This window comes from Sapajus apella, unplaced genomic scaffold (genome assembly GCF_009761245.1).
Source record: "Sapajus apella isolate SASKATOON/1434 unplaced genomic scaffold, GSC_monkey_1.0 scaffold258, whole genome shotgun sequence".
NCBI classification, from domain to species: domain Eukaryota; kingdom Metazoa; phylum Chordata; class Mammalia; order Primates; family Cebidae; genus Sapajus; species Sapajus apella.
The window spans coordinates 285678-310341 of record NW_022437198.1 but is presented as its reverse complement, the minus strand read 5'-3'; the positions used below and the strand labels follow the sequence as shown (position 1 = coordinate 310341).

The 24664-nt window shown below is 40.6% G+C and overlaps 1 protein-coding gene across 1 annotated transcript in view; it reads left to right on the top strand.

The window, feature by feature from the left end:
• The window catches only part of HADHA (hydroxyacyl-CoA dehydrogenase trifunctional multienzyme complex subunit alpha), a 54905-nt gene that overhangs the window by 16155 nt on the left and 14086 nt on the right, over nt 1-24664 (top strand). Inside the window, exons 6-11 of the mRNA XM_032271876.1 lie at nt 81-200; nt 1733-1835; nt 14135-14257; nt 14745-14863; nt 16651-16707; nt 19312-19421. Coding sequence (XP_032127767.1) covers nt 81-200; nt 1733-1835; nt 14135-14257; nt 14745-14863; nt 16651-16707; nt 19312-19421 — 632 coding nt within the window. The remainder of the gene's footprint in view (nt 1-80; nt 201-1732; nt 1836-14134; nt 14258-14744; nt 14864-16650; nt 16708-19311; nt 19422-24664) is intronic.

The window sequence follows — 24664 nt, the reverse complement described above, 5'->3', positions numbered from 1 at the left end:
AATCTTTACAACCTCATAGATCTCAAGTTGCTGCTAAGTTATATTTTCTAACATTCTGATTTTCTTTCATTTGTTCAAAGCTTGCTGTTTCATGCCAATACAGAATAGCAACAAAAGACAGAAAAACAGTATTAGGTACCCCTGAAGTCTTATTGGGGATCTTACCAGGAGCAGGGGGCACGCAAAGGCTGCCCAAAATGGTGAGTCTAACATCCCCTTTGTGAACCTATATGCCGTCTTTAGATCTGTTTTCTGTATAAAATGCATAATGTGGGCATTCATTGTGGAATTTAAAAACAAAATAAAATATGAATATATAGGATCAATGATAGACTTTTATTCCTGGTATTCATTTTTTCAATTCCACAGAATTATTGACCAAGGTCCTTTGTTAGCCTTGAGGAAGGATATAGATAACTAAGATATGTGTCTTGCTTTTCTGGAGCTTACGGTTTAACTGATTCCCTTTCCACATAGTACTGTCTTAACAGTTTTTCAAAACCATGAGTTATATTAATATTTCATAAGAAATTTAAGAGGCAGACCTTTTTCTGTCATTATTTGATTTGGATATTCTCATTTGTGTGTTTTATGGAACAAAAAGAGGCTCAGCAGGCTTTGAATTCCAAGGAGAAGGGAAGAGCAGTCAGACCTGAATGCTCCAGAGCAATCTTAATGTCAATCCAAGGGCCCACTGAACTAATAGCTTCTGGCACTATAGATTCCTCAGTGAAAACAAGGCTCAACAGAAATACTCTTTGCAGGGAAGTTCATCTCAATTGAGTACAAAAGAAAACAAGGCGTATGGTGGTAATTTTCTAATAATAATAATGTGCTTTCCTTCATAGGAATGTCAAAAGGATTTATTGAAAGAATGAATATCCATATATGTGTATCAAAAATATTTGCTGAATTTCTTTCTTCTTTTTTTTTCTCTTAAACTATAGCTGGTGTTTGAATGTTGCTAGAAGCCTTTCTTCTAGTATAACATAAAAGCAGCCCTAGCTGAGTTCTATTTTTGTTAAGCATAAAATTCTTCTTTAAAGACTTTGTCAAAACTATCAAGTTTCTCAGAGTCTTCACTAGTTTCAATATGAGAATTTTATTTTATTTTACTTTAGTTTTGAGATAGAGTATCACTCTGTTGCTGAGGCTGGAGTGCAGTGGCATGATCTCAGCTCACTGCAACCTCTGCCTCCTGGCTTCAAGTGATTCTCGTGCCTCAGCCTCCTGTGTAGCTGGGACTACAGGTGTGCACCACCACGCCTGGCTAATTTTTTGTATTTTTAGTAAAGACGGGGTTTCACCATGTTGGCCAGGCTGCTCTTGAACTCCTCCTGACCTCAGGTGATCCACCCATCTCAGCCCCGCAAAGTGCTGGGATTGCAGGCGTGTGCCACTGCGCCTGGCCAGAGTTTTAAATATTATATAAATGATAGAAAAAAAAAACTCAGAAATGCACAGTTTAGGAGACATGAAATTGATTCTTTACCATATCAGTTTAAGAATCCTAAATATTGAATTAAAAGAAGAAATAAAGACATTTTTCCTTCGGCTAGAGGTAATCCCCAAAATTACCCAAATGTATATCAGTATATTAAATATAACTTATGTATGCCATTGATAAATAGCATAAACATATGGTTTGACTTTTCTCATTTTAATATTTGTTCATTTGATGATTGATCACTCTGATTTTCCCCCCAAACTCTCATCCTTGCTTGCATGTTAGGTGGGTGTGCCTGCTGCTTTTGACATGATGCTGACTGGTAGAAACATTCGTGCAGACAGGGCAAAGAAAATGGGACTGGTTGACCAATTGGTGGAACCCCTGGGTAAGTGTTAACACGTCTCAGAGTCGGGCCTTATAAAGTTATTTATTTTCTTAAAGAGTTAACCTCACCGGACCGCGTGCCTATGGTGCCAGCTACTAGGGAGGCTGAGGCTGGAGAACCCCTTGAGTTCAGGAGTTCTGGGCTGTAGTGCACTATACCAGTCGGGTGTGCGCACTAAGTTCGGCATCAATATGGTGACCTCCCGGAAGCGGGGGACCACTAGGTTGCCTAAGGAGGGGTGAACCAGCCCAGGTCGGAAACGGAGCAGCTTAAAACTCCTGTGCTGATCAGTAGTGGGACTGCGCTTGTAAATAGCCACTGCACTCCAGCCTCAACAACATAGTGAGATCCTCCCTCTTTAAAAAAAAAAAGTTAACCTCTTAGGCCAGGCACTGTGGCTCACACATGTAATCCCAGCACTTTGGGAAGCTGAAGTGGGAAGACCATTTGAGGTCAGGAGTTTGAGACCAGCCTTGCCAACATGGTGAAACCCTGTCTCCACTAAAAATACAAAAATTAGCTAGGCGTGGTGGTGCGAACCTGTAGTCCCAGCTACTTGGGAGGCCGAGGCAGGAGGATTGCTTGAACCTGGTGGGGCTGAGGTTGCAATGAGCCAAGATCGTGCCATTGCACTTCAGCCTGGGCAACAGAGACAGACTCTGTCTCAAAAGAAAAAACGGGTTAACCTCCTTTTTTTTTTTTTTTTTTTTTTTTTGAGACGGAGTTTCACTCATGTTACCCAGGCTGGAGTGCAATGGCGCGATCTCAGCTCACCGCAACCTCCACCTCCTGGGTTCAGGCAATTCTCCTGCCCCAGCCTCCTGAGTAGCCGGGATTACAGGCACGTGCCACCATGCCCAGCTGATTTTTTGTATTTTTACTAGAGACGGGGTTTCACCATGTTGACCAGGATGGTCTCGATCTCTTGACCTCGTGATCCACCCGCCTCGGCCTCTCAAAGTGCTGGGATTACAGGCTAACCTCTTGAATATCACAGGAAGCACAGAGTGAAGCTCAAACTCTTAAGAAATGAGTCGGCCGGGCGCGGTGGCTCAAGCCTGTAATCCCAGCACTGTGGGAGGCCAAGGCGGGTGGATCACGAGGTCAAGAGATCGAGACCATCCTGGTCAACATGGTGAAACCCCGTCTCTACTAAAAATACAAAAAATTAGCTGGGCATGGTGGTGCTTGCCTGTAATCCTGGCGACTCAGGAGGCTGGGGCAGGAGAATTGCCTGAACCCGGGAGGCGGAGGTTGCGGTGAGCCGAGATCGCGCCATTGCACTCCAGCCTGGGTAACAAGAGCGAAACTCCGTCTCAAAAAAAAAAAAAAAAGAAATGAGTCATTATTCTGAGGAAAGAAGTTTTCTAAAATAGCTAATACTAAATCATTTTCAACATCAACATGATTTTTAATATGCTTTATAATTAGAACGTTAGGAGTACAGAAATCAATCGAGTCATTATTTTTGGTTCTTAAATTACCTGTATCATTATCCATGCTTAACCTTCCTTCAGTTTCTTGTTTCAATAATATAATAAATGAAACAACCAATTTGAGAATATTAACAATAATTGACATCTACTGATGGGCTACTTCCTGTCATTCAATTTCTTTACCTCCCTTTATCCAAGGAAGCCATTATTCTGACTTGTATGTTCATTACCCTCTTATATTTCTTGAAAATCAGCATTATTAAGATACTGTTTACCTAATAATAAATGTATTAATTTTCTGTGTGTATGTACATATTGGGGTCTCACTCTGTTGCCCAGATTGGAGTGTAATGGTGTAAATATGGCTCAGTGCAACCTCAACCTCTTGGAATCAAATGATCCTCCCACCTCCACGTCCCAAGTAGCTGAGACCACAGGCATATGCTGCCATGCCTACTAATGTTTTATTTTTCATAGAGATGAGATCTCACTCTTTTGTCCAGGCTAATCTTAAACTTCTGGGCTCAAGCAATCCTCTTGCCTCAGGCAGCCAAAGTGCTGAGATTACGGGTGTGAACCACCGTGTCTGGTGAAATTGACCAATTTTTATGCATACTTTGAGTTTTGGAATTGTATATAGCTGTGTAAACACCGTGACAATCAAAAAATAGCCATGCTCGGTGGCTAACACTTGTAACCCTAGCACTTTGGGAGGCTGAGGTGGGAGGATTGCTTGAGGCCAGGAATTCAAGACCAGGCTAGACAACAGAGCAAGATCCCATATCTTAAAAAAGATTTTTTTTTTTTAAATTAGCTGGGTGTCATAGTGTATGCCTATAGTCCTAGCTAGTCATGAGGCTGAGGAAGGAATATCGTTTTAGCCCACTGGTTCAAGGCTGTCGTGAGCTATGATCACACCACTGCACTCCAGTCTGGGAAGCAGAGCAAGACCCCATCTTTTTAAAAAATTTTAAAAACATGTATGTAGCTTGTTTTAGTCTTCTTTCACTTAGCGTAATGCTTTAGAGATGCATCCATATTGTTGCATATATCAGCAGTTTGCTCCTTCTTATTGCTGAGTGTTACTCCATTGTAGAAATGTGCCATAGTTTATTCACCAAATGATGGGCATTTGAGTTGTTTCCAATTTGGGACTATTCTGAATAAAGCTGCTATGAACATTCATCTTCAAGTCTTTATGTGGACGTGGCTGGGTGTGGTGGCTCACACCTGTAATCTCAGCACTTTGGGAGGCTGAGTCGGGCTGATCGCCTGAGGTCAGGAGTTCAAAACCAGCCTGACAAACATGGCGAAACCCTTGTCTTTACTAAAAATACAAAAGTTAGCTGGGTGTCGTAGTGTGCGCCTCTGGTCCCAGATACTTCGGAGGCTAAGGCAAGAGAATTGCTTGAACCCAGGAGGCAGAGGTTGCAGTGAGCCGAGATCGTGCCATTGCACTCCAGCCTGAGTGACAAGGCAAGACTCTCTCTCTCGAAAAAAAATATCTTTATGTGCACATATGTTTTATTTCTGTTGGGTAAATACTGAAGAGTGGATTGGCTAGTCCATATAACAGATACATTTTAGCTTTTGAAAAAAAAAAATTTAGCCTGAGCAACATAACAAGACTCTGTCTCTACAAAATAAAGTTTTAACTAGTTGGGTGTGGCGGCACATGCCTGTAGTCCTAGCTGCTAGGAAGGCTAAGACAGGATGATTGCTTGAACCTAGGAGTTTAAGGTTACACTGAGTTATGATCAGGTCATTGCACTCCAGCCTGGGTGACAGAGCGAGACCTTGTCTCTTGGAAAAAAAAAAATTTAGAGATGAGTCTTTTGAGTCTTGCTATGTCACCCAGGCTGGCCTCAAACTTTCGGGCTCTAGCAATCCTCCTGCCTCAGCCTCTCAAGAAGCTGGGATTACAAGGCACGTGCCAGTAGCATGTTAGGTATGTGTTTGCTTTTCTGTCAGACTGTTATCCCAAAGTGGTTATTACTATTTTGCATTCCTACCAGCAGTGATGAGAGTTGTAGTTACTAACCACTTTGCATAGTCAATCTTTGTAATTTTAGACATTCTAATAGGAATGTAGTAATAATTCTTTGTTTGTTTGAGACAGAGTCTCACTCTGTTGCCCAGGCTGGAGTGCAGTGGTGCAATCGTGGCTCACTGCAGCCTGTGCCTCCCAGGTTCAAGCTATTCTCCTGCCTCAGCCTCCTAAGTAGCTGGGACTATAGGCTTCCACCACCATGCCCAGCTAATTTTTGTATTTTTAGTAGAAATGAGGTTTTGCCATGTTGTCAGGGCTGGTCTCAAATTCCTGACCTCAAGTGATATGCCCACCTCAGCCTCCGAAAGTGCTGAGATTATAGGCGTGAGCCACTGTGCCCAGCTGGAATGTAGTAACATTTCATTGTGGTTTTATATTACCCTCATTACCAAAGATATTGAATATCTGTATATCTTTTTTTTTTTTTTCCTTTTTCAAGATGGAGTCTTGCTCTGTCGCCAGGCTGGAGTGCAGTGGCGCAGTCTCAGCTCATCTCAACCTCCACCTCCTGGGTTCAAGCAATTCTTTTCCCTCAGCCTCTTGAGTAGCTGGGATTACAGGCACGCGCCACCAGGCCCAGCTAATTTTTGTATTTTTAGTAGAGACAGGGTTTCACCATGTTGGCCAGGATGGTCTCAATCTCTTGACCTCATGATCCACCTGCATCAGCCTCCCAAAGTGCTGGGATTACAGGCGTGAGCCACCATGCCCGGCCTATATATCTTCTTTGATAAAGTGTTTCTTCAAATTTTTTGCCCATTTTATTTGACTGAGTTGTTTTTCTTATTATTGAGTTTTCAGAGTTCTCTATATATTAGGATACAAATCCTTTATCAAATACGTGATTTGCAAATACTTCCTCACAGTCTGTGGCTTGTCTTTTCACTATGTAAGAGCAGAAATTCTTAATTTTAATGAAGTTTGGTTTGTCAAGTTTCTCTTTTATGAATCATGCTATTAATGTGGTATCTAAAAAATATTTTTCTGACTAAAGATCACTAAGATTTTCCTGTATACTTCTAAACATTTTCTAGTTTTAGCTCTTATATTTTGGTCTGTGATTCATTTCAAGTTTATATATGGTGTGAGGTAAGGATTGAAGGCCTTTTCTTCCCTTTTTGCATATGAATATCCAAATGTCCTGGCACCATTTGTTGAGAATGCTACTATTTCCTCCGTGAACTACCTTCACCCCTTGATCAGAAATCAACTGACCTTGTCTGTTTGGGTTAATTGGATTTCCTATTCCTAGTTATTTATGTGTCTTTCATTAAACCAATACTACACTGTCTTGATTATTGTATTTTATAGGGAATCCTGAAATGAGGCAGTATAAATCCTCTAACTCAGGTCTCTTCTTTCAAAATTATTTTGCTCATACTAGTTCCTTTGCATTTGCATATAAATTTTATAATCATCTTGTCCATATCTACAAAAATACCTGCTAGGATTTTTATTGGAATGGCATTGAATCAGTATATAAATTTGGGGAGAACTGACACCTTAAAAGTATTGAGTCATTTCATCCATGAATATGGCGAAGCTTTCTGTTCATTTAGGTGGTGTTTAAATTTCTCTTGGTAGTGTTTGTACTTTTCAGTAAATAGATCTTATCTTGAACACATTTTGTTAAATTTATGCCTAGATATTTCATACTTTTAGGCTGTTTTACTTTTTTTAAATTTTAATTTCTCACTAGAATATAGAAATACGAAGATTTTTAGACGTGGACGTTGCATCTTGTGGTTTAGCTTAATTCATTTACTAGTTCAAGTAGCTTTTTTTTTTTTTTAAATATAGATTCCTGAGCATTTTCTACATAGATAATTATGTTGTCTATAAGTAAAGACAGTTTGGCTTCTTTCTTTCCAATATGGTTGCCATTTTTTTTTTTTTTTTTTTTTTTTTTTGACTTACCACAATGTCTAAGACCTTTGTACAATATTGGATAGAAGTCATGAGAACAAGTATCAACTTGTTCCCAGTCTTAGGAGGAAAGCATTCACTAGCCAAGTTGACATATCTGAAGACTATCATACTCTATCCCTTATCTATTTGATACACATACACATCTGCTAAAGCCATACTTAGTCTCCAAATAAAGGCAATGACAAGAGTCATACAGTACTTCATCCTGACATAATGCAACTCTCCTTTATACAACCAAAAATACACTGATCCCTTCCCTAGAAGAGGATGCAGAGTCCTTGGATGAAATTCACTCTTCTCTCATATTCTGTAACATAAATGCTATGATATAAAGTTAACTATTACAGATAAATCTTATATTAGATGATAAGGAGATAGAGAAGAAAACACAAATACTTGGTTAATTATATAAATTCTTAACAAATTAAGGAAGAAATTCTCATAAAGAGTACAATATTTATTTCTGTGTTCCGAAATGAATATTTATAATGTTTCCAGATCAGTATTCAGCTGATCTGGAAAGAGAACTGAGCTATCAAATGGCAGAGTAAATGATTAAAGCAACAACCCAAAAGGAAATTAACAGTGGAGCCTTTATTCACTTACTGTGATCGTTTATACAGAAGGCTAAAACCAAAGAAAGCGTCAGCTCCTCCCTATACCATTTTCCCCATGGAATGGTATGCTGGTTGAGGGTCTGGTAGATTAGCACACAAGTGGGGGCCATCTCATTGTGGCAAAAGCCCTGAGCAAAAGGTTCCTGCGGCTTTATTGACCCTGGGTGAGGAGAGTGGAAGACACTGGGAAAAGTGCCTTTAAGATTTCCCCTTCTGTGAACAGGAATTTCTGAAAGAACAAAAGAAAAAAGAAAAAAAAAGATTTCCCCTTCCAGCCGGGCACAGTGGCTCACACCTGTAATCCTAGCACTTTAGGAGGCCAAGGCAGGTGGATTGCCTGAGCTCAGGAGTTTGAGACCAGTCTAGGCAACACAGTGAAACCCTGTCTCTATTAAAATACAAAAAAAAATTAGCCGGGTATAGCGGCATGCACCTATAGTCCCAGCCACTCAGGAGGCTGAGGCAGGAGAATTGCAAGAACCTGGGAGGCAGAGGTTGCAGTGAGCCGAGATCACTCCACTGCACTCCAGCCTGGGTGGCAGAGCAAGGCTCCATCTCAAAAAAAAAACAAAAAACAAAAGTTAGCCAGGTGTGTTGGAATATGTCTGTAATCCCAGCTACTCAGGAGGTTGAGGCAGGAGAATCACTTGAACCAGGGAGGCAGAGGTTGCAGTGAGTTGAGATTGTGCCACTGTACTCCAGCCTCGGCCACAGAGTGAGACTCTGTGTCAAAAAAAAAAAAAAAAAAAAAAAAATTCTCCTTCCTCCCTCAACAAGATCTCAGCAGAGGCACCTGAAGAAGGCCTAAGCCAAAGGCCCCATATAAAAGACATAGGAATAGAAGAGATCTAGGCTAGGAGTGCAAATTTGTGTAAGAGCTTAGCCAGCCCCAGAGACCCAAGTCCTTGACTACAGCTCCCTCAGAGACCACAGTGCACTGGCTGTGCACTAGGTCTGGTGTGGAAAGGGTAATATTTCTACTCCCTTTCCATATTCCCTTTGCTCTCAGGAAATACCTCAGTTGGTCATAGTTCTTTGCCTGGTGGGGTGACCTTCATTCCTAAAATGTCTTTTAGGCCACTAGCAGTCCTGTACGAATTGGGTTGTGATTTTCTGCTGACTAATTACAGATCATGTCAGTACTAAGGGACACCCTAAGAGACCTGCCACATTTGAGACATACTCTTCCTTACATCTATTATATAGAAGCAACCTAATTTTCCCTTGGTAATCAGGATTAATTACCGAGCCAGTACAGTACCCGCCCTCTGCTGCCTGTTGATTCTAAGGCATGATGAGCCCAAAGTGGCCAGATGGCAGTGTTAACTTCCAGTTCAGTAGAATCATTGTTGTGTCTCCTGGTGGAAGCATTCCCCCCTTTGGAACTAAGCCCTCTAGACAGACAGAGCCTAAAGTTGCAGGGACAAGAAGCAGAAATTTTGTGGGCAGATTAGATCACTAGGGGTAATGGTGAACAGGGCCATTTCTGTTTTCTGTCCTTGATTTTTGGACCCATGAATCCTGGGGGAAAAATAGCACCCTATATTGGAAGCTGACTTAAAACATTTACAGCATCCTGGAGGATGTTGACTCTGCAAAATACTGCCACTTAGCTGGCACTGTGATGGAGTCTTCAGTAGTCTGTCTCACCATTCTGTTGAGCCAACTGCTTCCTGATGATTCAGTAAGATCAGTGTTTTGTGAGCGTGGCCCATTGCTGCACTTCACTTACTGAGAAGTGAGTTCCTTAATAAGAAGCAGTGCTTTGTGGAATACCACGATGGTGGATAAGGCACTAAGTCCACAAATGGTGATTTTGGCAGAAGCGTTGCATGCCAGGAAAGCAAATTGATATTCACAGTTAATGTTTCAGTAAAAACCTTTCCATCACAGCCCTTTCCATGAGAGAAGCAGTGCCTAGTAATCAACCTGCCACAAGGTGGCTCCCTGATCACCCTAGAGACTCTCCGTATGAGGGATTCAGTATAGGTTTCTGCTACTGGCTCATAGGGCACTCAACACTGGCTGTAGCCAGATGGGCCTTGGTAAGTGCAAGTCTGTATTGCCTAAGCCCCTGCATAACCTCCACACCCGCCATCATGGCCACTGTTCATGAAGCAGTGACAAGAGTGACTAGGGAAAGGTACTGACTGGTACCCACAGAATGAGTCATTCCAGCCACTTGATCATTGAAATCCTTGGCTAAGGTCACTCTGATGGTCATTTACATGGGACACAAGTGTTTTCACATAATTTGCCTATTCAGAGAGGTCTATCCACTTACCTGTTCCTCAGGTGTCCTTGTGTATTAGTTTGTTAGGGCTGCCATAACAAATACTAGACTGAATGGCTTCAATAACAGAAACTTAACAGGTTCTCACATTTCTGGAAACTAGAAGTCTAAGATCAGGTGTTAGCAGGTTTGGTTTCTTCTGAGGCATCTCTCTTTGGCTTGCAGATGGTACTGGCTTCTTACCGTGTCTGCATATCCCTGGCATCTCTTTTGTGTGTCAAAATTTTTTATAAAGACACCAGTCAGATTGGATCAGGGCACACCCTAATGGCCTCATTTTAAAGTAATTACTTCTTTAAAGACGCCATCCCCAGTTGCAGTCACATTCTGAGATACTGTAGGTTGGGACTTCAACATACAAATGGGGTCGGGAGGCACAATTCAGCCCATAACACCTTGCCAGCAGTTTTTCATCTGTGTCCCCACTAAGTTCCTGACCATCCAGGCAAATCGTTGGTCACAGCCTGTGAGAGTAGACCCTTAGCTCAGGCCATTTTTCTTTCTAGGCAAAATGAACAACCAGGTACACTGCTAGAAATACTGCCCACTGGGAGGATATCCCTTCACCACTGTCTTTAAAGGGTGTCCCCGAAGGGATTGTAGTGTTACAGCTGTCTACTTCCAGATGATCCCTGCATGTCACACAAAGGTATCTACAAATCAAGCCCGAGTTTTCCTTTACCAATCAGCTGGCTGCAGAGAGGTCCCCATTAGGCCATAGGTGCAGGCTGGGAGAGAAAAAGAAGAACAAGGCAGGGCCATGGAGTATTTTGGCCACTTCCTCATGCGGCTTGTGTCTTTAGGGTCTGTTCAAGCCCAGTCTTACATATACCACTTCCATTTGATAATGGAATGCTACCATGTACACCCCACTTTCTGGCTTAGTGGGTCAGACAACATCCGCTACATGATCAGCAGCTCAGGTCACTTGGTAACTTGATGCCCCATGGTTAAGCTTTGAATCTCTATGAATTCTAACAAGCCAAACACTGTTTCCCAAAAGGAGAGTGGTTATTCACAGAATGGCAGGTCTTTTTCTAAAATCCTAAGAGTATGCATTGTGATTGACCTATAGAGATCCATTGAAGACTCCAGACAGCATCTCTGTCTGCTGCCAACACTTCAGGCACCATCGAGTTTGAATCACATGGACCAAATGGCAGAACAGCTTCTCTTGTTCTGGGTCGCACTTAAACTAGCAGCTTTTTTAGTTACTCAGTAAATGGGCTGAAGTAGCACACCCAAATGAAGAATATGTTGTCTCCAAAATTTGAAGCAGCCCACCAAGTATTATGTCTGTTTTCTTGTGGTATGAGGGGTCAGGTGTAGCACTAACCCCTTACCTTAGAAGGGATGTCTTTGTATGCCCCAGACCACTGGATCCCTAGAAATTTCACTAATATGGGAGGCCCTGAATTTGGGGGGCTTTATTTCCCACCTTCTGACACACACGTCTTACCAGTATGTCTAGAATAGTTAATACTTCCTGCTCACCAGATCCATTCAGCATAATATCACAGTGTAGAGAACCAGCATGATGTCTTGTGGAAGGACAAGGTAATCAGGCTCTTTGTGGACTAAATTATGTTATGTGATTGAAAACAATATACCTACCCGTAAGGTAAGACATTGAAGATATATTGCCGAAAGCAAACTGCTTCTGGTGGTCTTTACAAACAGATGCCAAGAACAAAAAAGCTTCTGTCAGATCAGTCACTGCATACTAGGTCCAAGGATGTATGTTAATTTGTTCACTAAAACAACATCTGGAACACAGTTAGAATTGCAGTTGCCATCTGATTAAGTTTACAATAATCCACTGTCATTGTATAAGATCTATCTGTTTTCTACACTGTTCAGAGTAGGCAAGTTGAATGGGAATGAAGTGGGAATCACCAGCCCTACCCCTTTCAAGGGCTTGATGGTGATACTAATCTCTACAGTCCCTCCAGGATTGTGGTGTTGCTTTTGGTTTACTGTTTTCTAGGTAGAGGCAATTTTAGTGGCTTTCACTTGGACTTTCCCACCATAATGGCGCTTACTGTACAAGTCAGAGAACTAATACAGTGATATTACTAATTACTAAGTATGTCTGTTCCAATTGTGCATTCTGAAACTGTTAAAATAACCACAGGATGGGCTCAGGGGACCACAAGGCCCCCTGTGAGACAGACCTGAGCTAAAACTCCATTGATCACTTGACTTCATAAGCCCCTACTCTGACTACTGGACCACAGCAATATTTGGGTCCCACAGAATTAGTGTTAGTTCAGAAGCCAGTGTCTAGTAATCCTCAAAAAAGCATTGTTTTGCCTTCCCCAAGGTAGATAGCCATAGGTCCCTTTGGGGAAGGGTAGGAGAAAGATAAATGGGAAAGTCTCCTCAAAAAGACACAGCTTTCCTTTCATTAAGGAGATTCTGGGTCTGTAAACTAGCTCGTTTCTGGGAACTGATTAAGGGGCCATGACACTCTTTGGGTGATTCAAGTTATGCCTCTGTTTACCAGATCTAGAATTATTCGCTTATACAAATCAAGAGTGTAGTAGACTACCCATCTATTTCTTTTCTAGGGACACCATGATCTAGGGACGCCCAACGCCTTAGGTCTCTGCAAGTCAGACTCTTCTGATTACTACTTTGGCTCCATTATTTATTACAGTAACCATGCCCACCTTGATTTGGCATGGTGCTGCTACTTAGCCCCTGCCACTCCAGGATTACTCGGGAGGCTGAGGCAGGAAAATTGCTTGAACCTGGGAGTCAGAGGTTGCAGTGAGCCAAGATTGCACCACTGCACTCCAGCCTTGGTGACAGAGCAAGACTCTGTCTCAAAACAAAACAAAACAAAAAATAGGGCAAATGCCTTAAGGGAAAGACTGGTTGTACGTTTGCTGTGGGTTCCCTTTGTTGGGATTTTGTTTCCAAACTACCACAGTACTGCACAAGATTGCCATTTTGACCCCAGCCATCTCCTCCTATGTGGCTCTTACAGACTTGATTGAGAGCCTGGTAGGTGTCTGTGATGTCTGTTTTCACAGCACTGTAAATTCTGTTCTCTGGATATTTTTTAAATAGAGGTGGGATCTCACCGTGTTTCCCAGACTGGTCTCGAACTCCTGATCTCAAACAATCTTCCTGTGTCAGTCTTCCAAAGTGCTGGGATTGTAGGCATGAACCACTATACCTGTTCTTCAGATTTTTTTGAGCCTAGCTCTGTAACCTCTTGCCCCAAACAGGTTCAAAATCTGGCAGAGGCCTTGAGTGGAAAATCAGTTGCATATTGGTTCCGTAGACGTACCTTATCTATTAAACATCATGAAACTATGAGAGATTTCACTCGACCTCTCTGAGCTAGCCACTTCCTCCTTGTGTACCATCTTAGAACCTCACAAATGTTCCGTGGGGAAAACTGGCTTTGCATTTGGTTTCCTCTAGCTTCTGATGTGCTGTACATGACCATCAAAAACTCTGATGGTTTCACATTTCTTCTGCTTGAGTCAAGTCCAGGCTTCAGTCCATGCCTAAAAGTATTACATATCCCTGAAAAGGATCAGCAATCAGTTCAGCTAAGACAGGCTCTTGCTCTCTAGAATTTTAGTTCGTATTGTCCTTGTTACTTCTGCGGCTCCCCAGTGTCTTTACAAATGATTGCATGATTTGTTCTTTTTTCTCTCCAGTTTTGCAGCAAGAATGCAGGTTGCAGTTGCATAATACATTCTTTTCGTGTGTATGACATACTACATTTTACTTGGAAGTGGAAGCCAAATGAAAGTTTAAGACTGTGTTTTCTACCTAGAGCATATTGTTGCACCTTTGTGTGATTTCCCTTCTTTGAGTTCATGGTTTAGGACTCTGCCACCTACCAGTCTCCAGTCTGAAATGGAAAGTTTTTGACTTTGGCAAGCCTGGGTTTTTCACTACCTGGGACTGGTCTAAGCCTGATTTGCATTCCAGTGTTGCATTCATTTTTATAGGACCAGGACTAAAACCTCCAGAGGAACGGACAATCGAATACCTAGAAGAAGTTGCAATTACTTTCGCCAAAGGACTAGCCGATAAGAAGATCTCTCCAAAGAGAGACAAGGGATTGGTGGAAAGTGAGTGTCATTGTTAAAGAACAAAGGCAAAGCTTCTTTCCTGGGAAATTAATTTTATTTTCTGTATATTCAAAATGAGGAAGTGGTAAATGCATTATTTACTCAAAGCATAAAATCAGCCTTAGGAGATGTAACAACTCCTCAACTTGATACTAGCCAGTTAAAGTAAATTTTTAAAATCTTTTTTTTTTCCTTATGATGATCCTTGAGTCAGAAAACTTTTCATTTTAGAAAATGTTAAGTATCAACACAAAAAGATAGGATAATAGTGTAAAAAACACTCATGTACCCAAGGCCCAGCTTTAACATGAATCACTAAGCATGTTTAAGGAAGTGCTTAGGTTGAAATTTATGTTGTGTGTATCAGAGTAAAGAGCAGTTATTGCAGATAGCTAGAATTACTTCGTTTTTATAGAGTTTGGAGAATAAACTAACAAAGGAATCTAAGGTTTTTATAGTAAGTATCTAAAAGCATTTTACCTTACAGAATTGACAGCGTACGCCATGACTATTCCATTTGTCAGGCAACAGGTTTACAAAAAAGTGGAAGAAAAAGTGCGAAAGCAGACTAAAGGCCTTTATCCTGCACCTCTGAAAATAATTGATGTGAGTCTTACCCAATATTCCCACTTTTCTCATATTTCCTTCCTTTATACATAGCACTCCACTTATTGCCATTCTGGACCAAGTATGTTCAGTATTACATTTCTTAATTCTGCTATTAAAGTATTTACCAAAAATAAGGGAAGCGCATAGCAAGCTCTAAGGACTCATATAAAGTGATATATTTGGGGAAAATTAGTGCTGGACATACTCATTGGTTGATGAATTTAAATCTATCAGTAACAAACCAGAAAACCAGGAAAGGAAGCTAAGTCCCATTAGTATAACAAGGCCATTAGAGTGTTAGGCACTACCAAAAGGTGGTTGAAACAAAATTGATGGCTCTATTCTTTCCTTAGTCAACATCATTGTCAGTACCTAAAATCCCTCCAGGAATCCTTCATTGCTGTAATTATAAAAAAGATAGAATGATGTAGAGAAGTTTTGCAAAAGATCAATGAGGAAAATTAAAATGATCACAGGATTGAAGAAATCTAATAGTAGACTAAAACTTAGAACTTTTCAGTTTGGAAAGTTCAAGATTAAGAGTGTATAACCAAAGACTTCAGAATTGGTGAATGGGTCGGTCAACAAATACATTTTGAGCAGAAGGCACCAAAGTGCATAAAATGTGAAACATGTCCCCTGCCTTCGTCTCACAGTCTGGACTGGGGAAGTAAGACACATACATGTGTTAAGGTAGATAGCCGTGTAAGAGATATAAGGCAGCGTAAGATTAATGCCAAATAACAGGGAAAGAGGAGGCAACAATTGCCATGAGACAAAGAGATCAGTAAGTACCTTATGGGATCTGACCTGAGCCCTGAAAGATGGGTAGAGGATAGGTGAAGGGAAAGTAGTGCCAGGGAGGGTGGGCATTTAGAGCACAGTTATGGAAACTGGAAAACAAGCTCTTCAAGGAACGTTAGTGAGATCAGTATTTGAGGGGATAATGAGCTGTTAGTCTGAAGAAAGGCAAACTGAAGCTAGATTTTAGAAGGTTGGTATTAATGAAGTGAGAAATGTTACCTAAGTGTGATAAAGATTATAGAGAGCCATTTTCATGGTAGTGGGTAAAAATGGATTTGAAGGAGAGACAAATAGAGCAGTGAATCAGCAAACTGTCTTGATAATTTAGGCTTGAACCTTGAATAAGGTCCTGAGATATAATAGTAAAGTAAAAATATGAAAGCAGCAACAGACTTGCCAAAGAGAGATTATGAGTTAGGTTCAGATATATTGAGTTCAGTTATTACGGGAAATCCAAGCAACCAGTAGTTAGAGATGTCAATTGGCTTATTTTTAAAAATTTGTCATTCCCATGAATTATGCCATTGAGTAAGTACAGGGTCATTTTTTCATCTTTTATACTTACCATCATACTTAGGATAGTACTTACCCCAGATGTTACATTAAACTTTGTAGACTTCATGATCAATGTGATAAACTAGGTCGTGCATCTGAGGAAGAAAGTGTAGAGAGCGAAAAGGGCTGAAAGTGGAAGTTGAGGATCTGCCTACATTTGAAGATAGGAGAGAAGCCAGAGGAAGAGTAATTCAAGCTTTGTCTTTCCTTCTTCTTCCCTGTTATGCTAGATTTAGCAGCCCTCAGAGATGGAGAATTAAGTCAGTCAAAAGCAGCCAGACCCTCAGTCCTTTTCTCTTTCTTATTCCAATCTAGGCTTTTGACTTACTCTTTGAGGACTAACGACACTGGCAATTTTATTTACCATTATTGTACATCTCGCCAATCTTTTCCAACTCTGAGCAAGTGCTTTATATGTTTTTTAGGTGGTAAAGACTGGAATTGAGCAAGGGAGTGATGCTGGTTATCTCTCTGAATCTCAGGTAAACTTATTTCCTTCCAGTGTTTTATTATCAGTTCAAAGAAAACTAAAGATCCAATCTTCTATATAAAGCTGGAAAAGGAAAAAATCTCCAAAGCCTAGTAAAATTTTTTTTCTTCCAGTGCTTATCATCTCTTATGATTAATCTCAGTGAGCAAGTGGATGCTAAGAATACACTAATGGGGCCAGGCATGGTGGTTTACCCCTGTAATCTCAACACTCTGGAAGGCCAAGGTGGGCAGATCACTTGAGCTCAGGAGTTCAAGGCAAGCATGGGCAACATGGCAAAACACCATCTTTTCAAAAAATACAAAAATTAGCCAGGCATGGTGATGCACCTGTAGTCCCAGCTACTTGTGGTGCTGAGGCAGGAGAATTAAACAGTCCAGGAGGTCAAGGCTGCAGTGAGCTAAGTAAGATCGTACCACTGTACTCCAACCTGGGTGACAAAGTGAGACCTTGTCTCCAAAAAAAGATTGAAAAGAGAAAACCCTGATGGTCTATAGATATTTGAACTTACTCTCAGTAATAAGGTTGTCACTACAGGAACAGAGTTATAATCCTTTCAAAACAAGTCACTTGGGTGTTTTTGGTTCTGTACTTAGGCAGGTTTTATTGAGACAAAATGAATACAAAGATAGAAAAATATTTTTCTTACATGCTAGGCCCTAGAGATGATGAAACAATTTTTTGGTAAATTGGAAAATGAAAGGAAGTATCTTGTACCCACTAAAAGATGAAGACAGGAAGGATGTATGTACCAGCTTTACCCTTCTACTTTTCTAGCAATTTGGTGATGTTGCAGATTTAAGTGATTTGTGTTTGTTTTTAAGTTTTAAATGATCATTGAAGAATGGTTGCTCTTTTATAAAGTTGAATATCTCTTATCTAAAATGTTTGGGACTAGAAATATTTCAGATTTCAGACTTTTTCAGATTTTGGAATATTTGCATATATATGATGAGAGATCCTGGGAATGGGATCAGAGTCTAAACATGAAATTAATTTCATATACGCCTTATACACATAGCCCGATAGTAATATCATATATTATTTTTAATAATTTTGCACATGAAACAGTTTTGACTGCAGCTCATCACATGTGTAATATTTGGCTGGTGACATCACATTGGCACTCAAAAAGTCTTGGATTTTGGAGAATTCTGGATTTTAGATTTTCAGATTAGGGATGCTCAACCTGTAAAAGGACAAAAATATCTGAAAAGCTCAGGACAGGTACCAGAAAAACACTTCTGGTACTAGTTGTTTTATTGAGCATTTCTGATTTTTAAAAAAATATCATAACCAAGTGCACATATACATACATACAGAAAAATTGAGGAGTAAGTTTCACGAATCAGTAACTGTCCTCACTGGGTGCATTCTGCTCAGTTTTCTCTGTGTATTCCTCTTTTTATATATATAATGCTTATTGCAACCCACTAAATTTCTGACCATTGATGAATGTTTTGCCCACAGTTTGAAAATCATTGGTTTATTGGATAAAACATGCTGTATCACGATTACACTGATTGTGTGAAATATCGTTTTGTGTTCTATTGGGTCATGAAAGCAACTTTATTAGAGGGATTCTTTTGAAATGCTCTTTGTAACCATGTAATCTTACCAGTATATCCTAGTGATATTAATAATAGCTAGCCTTGAGACCCTGGTCATTTTACTAGTGTTCTCATTTAATACCCAGAACATGGGGTATTGTTTTTCCCATTTTTAAGGATGAAGAGAGCTTCACAAGGGGGCAGTGGCAGAGCCAGGATCTGTCAAACCCTAAATGTTATGACTTTAACCACCAAGTTGAGATTTTTCTCCATAATTAGGACCTTGAGAGCTTGTTTGGAGGTTCTAGCAGGGGAGTGCAGCTACTCGTATACCCTTGACCGAAGACCGGTCCTCCACTATTGGGGATGGTCGTCCTCTTCGACTGAGCGCGCAGCTTCGGGAGGGGACGCACATGGAGTGGTGAGGGAGGAAGGGGACACCTGCCTAGCCAGCCAGATCAGCCAAATCAACCCTGGCGATCAATGGGGTGACAGATGTCGCAGCCAGATCGCCCTCACATCCATAAATTAGGATACTTTTAAAAGTGGTAAGTCTCACGTGGGCAGCCTGTTACAGTGGAAAAAGAACTGAGTTAGGAGTCATACTGTCTTGGTTCAAGTTCCATTTCTGCCACTTTGAGGCAGTATGGTCTTGAACAAAGTCACTCCATTTCTTTGGACCTCCCCTTCCCAATCTGTAAAATGAGAGGGTTGGTTTGAGATGATTGTGGAGGCTCATTCTGGCCCTGAGATTCTAATTTTATGAAAAAGGTTACCACACCTGTGGTGTAAAGAATCTGAGAGCTTAGTTATATTCAAAACTCTTCAACACAGTAGTTGGAAAGTGCTCCAGATAAGACAAGTAAAGACAAGACACATCAGTGAGAGACAGACTTCTGCAGCACTGAACCCCCAACCTCCCCGAATCCCCAGGAACTCAGGCTTCATGTGCATTACCTCTGCTCTTCAGAGGAACCTGAACTGAAGAAATCCACATACCCTACTCTGTAAAGTTCTACCTTTTCTCATTCCCCTTTACTTTTCAGAAATTTGGAGAGCTTGCAATGACCAAAGAATCAAAGGCCTTGATGGGACTCTACCATGGTCAGGTCCTGTGCAAGAAGAATAAATTTGGAGCTCCACAGAAGGATGTTAAGTAAGTTAAACTCTACCTAAGAAGCCCTTGTGAATTTTACTATGTGCAAAGCTCACAGAGGCTTTGAAGATCTACAGAGCTAGATCTATATCTTAATTCAGTCTTACCCTCAACCTCTTCTTTCCTGAGCACACTTGAGCCCTTATTTCTACTGAAAGCTTTTTGGCTTTCAAAGTTTTGCCTGTACTGAGTTTTTTCCAAACCCCTCTGGTCATTCTTCTACAGGTATCTTGTCACATATTGATGTCACCTAGAAGTCTGGGTTCGGTCCCTTCCCAAACCACACATGCCCCCTTTGTACTGTTCAGTGGTTGTCTCTCCCCTGTGATTTGAGATGCCATCTCTGGGAACTCACACTTCTTCCTCATTAAAAAAACATAAAGCCTCATTGTAATTGTTAAAATCTTGTCTTTCTTTTAGCTTACAACCAAAGTATTGGATAGTCTGTTTGCCTCTTTCATGGTGTATTGCCATAAGCAAGGCTTTTTCCATATTCTGCCTAATCTCTCTTCCAAGTCTACATCTAATGATGCCCCTAAACTTACCTTGTAGCTCTGTGGTTCTCAGCGTGGACAATTTTGCTTCCCAGGGGACATTTGACAATGTCTGGAAACATTTTTGGTTGTCAGAACTGGGGAGGGAGGGATGTTGCTGGCATATAGTGGGTAGAGGCCAGGGATGCTGCTAACCATTCTACAATGTACAGATAGTCCCCACCATAAAGAATTATCCAACTGAAAAAAAAAAAAAAAAAAAAGAAATACCTAGTTGAAATGTCAGTAGTGTGAGGTTGAAAAACTCTGTTTTAGCTGAACTACTGTGGGGATCTAAGAGAAGCAGTTAATGATACTACCTTCCATCCTCTCACCTTTAATAAGATTACAAAACAAAATACAAAATAAAATGGATAAGAAGTCTGGGTAAGATTCTAACCAAGAGGACTGATTTCCAATTAGAATCTGAAATACAACCTTAACTGCTTCTCCCAAACATTCAGTGACCGCTATCAATCCCGTCTGGAGAGCCAATTGCATTTGTTCCACCTAACATTGATAGTACCTCGCATTTGATGAGTGGGGTAAATTAATTCCATGTTGCAGGAGAAGAATTATGGCCACTTAAATCTGTATCTTTTTACACATTCTACAAAAATCAAATAGATTAATAAGGAAAACAAAGCCACCCATTCCTCATGGACAGCATAAATAGAAGGCAAAGAAGCATCTTGCAAAATTACAAAACCTAGACACACCTTCCACCCCTCCCCACCACATCCCTCCAGGTACACAAAGAATGCTGTCAAGTAAAGAAACTAGACTTTCCAACAGAAGAGGGTACTCTTAAATTAAGAAACCTAGTGTCTTAATTTATTAACTCCAGACTCCTCCTGCCTGAGTGTTTATTGTTTTATGAAGATACAACAATAAAATACCCCTTAGAGAAGGTGGTAGTGTGTAGTAAGTACACAAAAAAGAAAGACAGCACCCACAAAAAGCTAATAGAAGAAAAGAGAAAATGAGAATCAGAATGCCTCAGTTTATGAAAATTCTGTCCCACAAAAAGCCACCACAACGCAGATGAAAACTATAACAGGACACTCCCAAACTTGATTTAAATATTCTTTTTTTTTTTTTTGAGATGGAGTCTTGCTCTTTCGCCAGGCTGGAGTGTAGTGGCATGATCTCGGCTCACTTCAACCTCCATCTCCCGGATTCAAGCAATTCCCCTGCCTCAGCCTCCTGAGCAGCTGGGACTACAGATGCACGCCACCATGCCTGGCTAATTTTTTGTATTTTAGTAAAGACAGGATTTCACCACGGCCAGGATGATCTCGATCTCCTGACTTCATGATCTGCCTGCCTTGGCCTCCCAAAGTGCTGGGATTACAGGGGTGAGCCACCATGCCCAGCCACTTTAAATATTCTAAAATCATCATTTGCAGATCAGAAAAAAAAAAAATCACCTTGAAGGCCGGGCACAGTGGCGCATGCCTGTAATCCCAGCACTTTGGGAGGCCAGGGTGGTCGGATCACAGTCAAGAGATTAAGACCATCCTGACCAACATGGTGAAACCCTGTCTCCACTAAAAATACAAAAGTTAGCTGGGAGTGGTGGCGCACACTTGTAATTGCTTGAACCTGGGAGGTGGAGGTTGCAGTGAGCTGAGATCATGCTACTGCACTCCAGTCTTGCCTGGTGACAGAGCAAGACTCTGTCTCAAAAAAAAAAAAAAAAAAATCACCTTGAATAAAAAATTCAAACACTCGGAGCTAAATAGACAGACAAACAGGCTAATACAGGAGTTGACCTAACTTGGGAAAGACATTGAAGAAAAAGGTGGCATCATCTTAGAAATGAAGAATAAGTTATAAGGTACCCAAGGCAGAATCGGTTAAACTGAAAATTAAATAACAAACATTGTAGATAGGGTGTGCCCCTTCCTGCTTTCCCAGTTGTCAGTAATTCTTCCACTTGCATCTCTCTAGGCCCCTTTCTCCTTGCCTTGGATGATAACTGGAATTCCTTATCTATTATCTCTTTATAAATTAATCTTTCATATGAATAATGCATTCCATCAGTTCTAATAAGTGAAGAGCAGTACTTATGAAAAAAATACTGAACTACAAATTTGAATACAGACAAAGTGCCATATTATGCCTTCTTCAAATCACAACATTTCTGTGTAATCAACCCTCAAAAGTTCATGTCACACAGCAGTTGGCTTATAAAGCATCATGCACCATAGATGTTAGCCTGCTGGGTAATTACACAAGTGGGTCATTTCAGGGATGCAAAAGATGTTTACCAGAAGGATTCCATAGATTGTGAAGTGTGTTAATTTAACTCTACATTGTTGTAGACAAATATTAAATAACTTTAAAGCCATCATGAAAATTCTGGTGTTAATGAAGCAGAGGATAATGGTTAAGAAATGAGTGATGTTTGAGCTTGGACTCTGATATACCAAAAAAGGTTTAAACACAATTTTAGATTTTACTATTATTGTTATTAACAGCTAAAGTTAACATTCCAGCAAATGATCCTCCCACCAAAAAAAAAAAAAAAACCTAACAAATAATGCATTCTTTTTTTCCTTTCAAAAAAGCTACATAAATAAGATTAACTGCTCTATGATACTGTTTTGTGTTTATGGGATTTTTTTTGTAGAGGGGGCAGGTTTGATTTTTAGAGACATGGTCTTATTCTGTCACCCAGGCTGAAGTGCAACGGCATAATCACAGCTCACTGTAACCTTGAACTCCTGGGCTCACACAGTGTTCCCATCCCTGTCTCCTGAGTAGCTGGGTCTCCAGGCACACACCACTATACCGGCTACTTTTCAAATATTTTGTAGAGATGAGTTCTTGATAAGTTGCCCAGGCTGGTCTCAAAATCCTGGCCTCAAGCAATCCTGCTGCCTCAACCTCCCAAAGCACTAGGATTATAGGCATGAGCCACCAGGCCTGGCCTATATCTATGCCATGTTTTAACATAAAAGGAATCTTTCTGTATAAATCCTATAGCTTGCACTTTTTACTCAGTGATATGACTTGGAGATGTAGAGTGGTACATATCAGGTAACTCATTCCTTTTAATCCCCTGTTGATGAATTGCTGGCTGTTTTCAATGTTTCATTACAAACATTATTATGCAGCTGTTCATCTCAGCACGTCATCTTGTGTATAAGTGCATCTCTATAGAGTAGCTAATGACTAGGTTATAGAGTATGTAGTTCTTGGTTTTAACAGATTTGCCCCCCCAAATTAGGACAAAATATACTTCTGACAACCATGCATGAAAGAACCAATTTTTTGTACATCCTAACTGATACTTTAAAATGTTTGGCCAGGCATGGTGGCTCACGCCTGTAATCCCAGCACTTTGGGAGGCCAAAGTGGGTGGATCATTGGTGGTCAGGAGTTCGAGACCAGCCTGCCCAACATGGTGAACACTCATCTCTACTAAAAATACAAAAATTAGCTGGGCATGGTGGTAGGTGCCCGTAATCCCAGCTACTTGGGAGGGTGAGACAGGAGGATCGCTTGAACCCAGGAGGTGGAGGTTGCAGTGAGCTGAGATCACACTATTGCATTCCAGCCTGGACGGCAAGAGTGAAACTTCATTAAAAAAAAAAAAATGCCAGTCTGATGTATCTTATTTTAATTTGCATTGCCTCAATTATTAGGGAAATCGAACATCTTTTTATTATTATTTTCTTAACAGAGACAAGGTCTCACTATGTTGCCCAGGCTGGTTTCGAACTTCTGAGCTCAAGTGATTCTCCCTCCTAAGCCTCCCAAAGTGTTAGGATTACAGGCATGAGCTATTGTGCCTGGTTGAAATTCAGCATCTTTGTTGACAATTTGTTTTGTTCTTATATGAATTGCTTTATATCCCTTGCCCATTTTATTTGGTTGTCCTTTTAAATTGATACATGCATGTTCTATTTTTCCAGTAGTATCCTTTGCTATGTATGTCACAAATTCTTCCCATTCTATGGTTGTCTTAATTTTGTAGGGTCGTTTGTCAAACAGAAATTTTTAATTTTGGTGCAGCAAATGCATCAATCTTTCTTCGGTCCCTATTTTTTGTTTCTCTACTGTATTTTCTCATTGTCCTGGAATTTCTTATCACTCACCATATAAATATTTGTATTATTACAAAGCTGCATTTACAAGATGCTCCCAGGACTTGAAGTTAGAGTTCCTTTTCAGGACTTTAATATGATTTTAAACATTATAATCAAAATGGTCAGGAATGAAACTTTATCCCTCATTACAACTCTAATTTGATTAACAATGCTGTAAACCTGGGCTTCTTTTATGAAAGAAGAGACTCTTAAAAATTTTTTCTTCATTATTTACTATGGGAATATGGTAAATTATTCCAGAACTAGAGGGAACTAAAATGAATAATCAGATATGATCTCTGGTTCTCAAAAGGCTTAGAATTTAATTGAGGAGACACATTATGGACATGAAGCCATTCCAGAAGAGTGTGGGGTAAATCAAGTGGTCCTGACAAGTTCTAGAGGAATTCAGGGACAAAAAGAGGTAGCAATATGCATACGTGGAGGTGTTTAAGGAAGGGTTAAGGTCTGGAAGCAAAGACACCATAAAGGAGACTTTGAATTCATCCAGGCAAGGTGTGATAAAGGCACAGATTTCGGGAGAAATGAAAGATGAGGGCTGGGCACGATGGCTCACACCTATAATTCCAACTCTGGGAGGCTGATGTGGAAG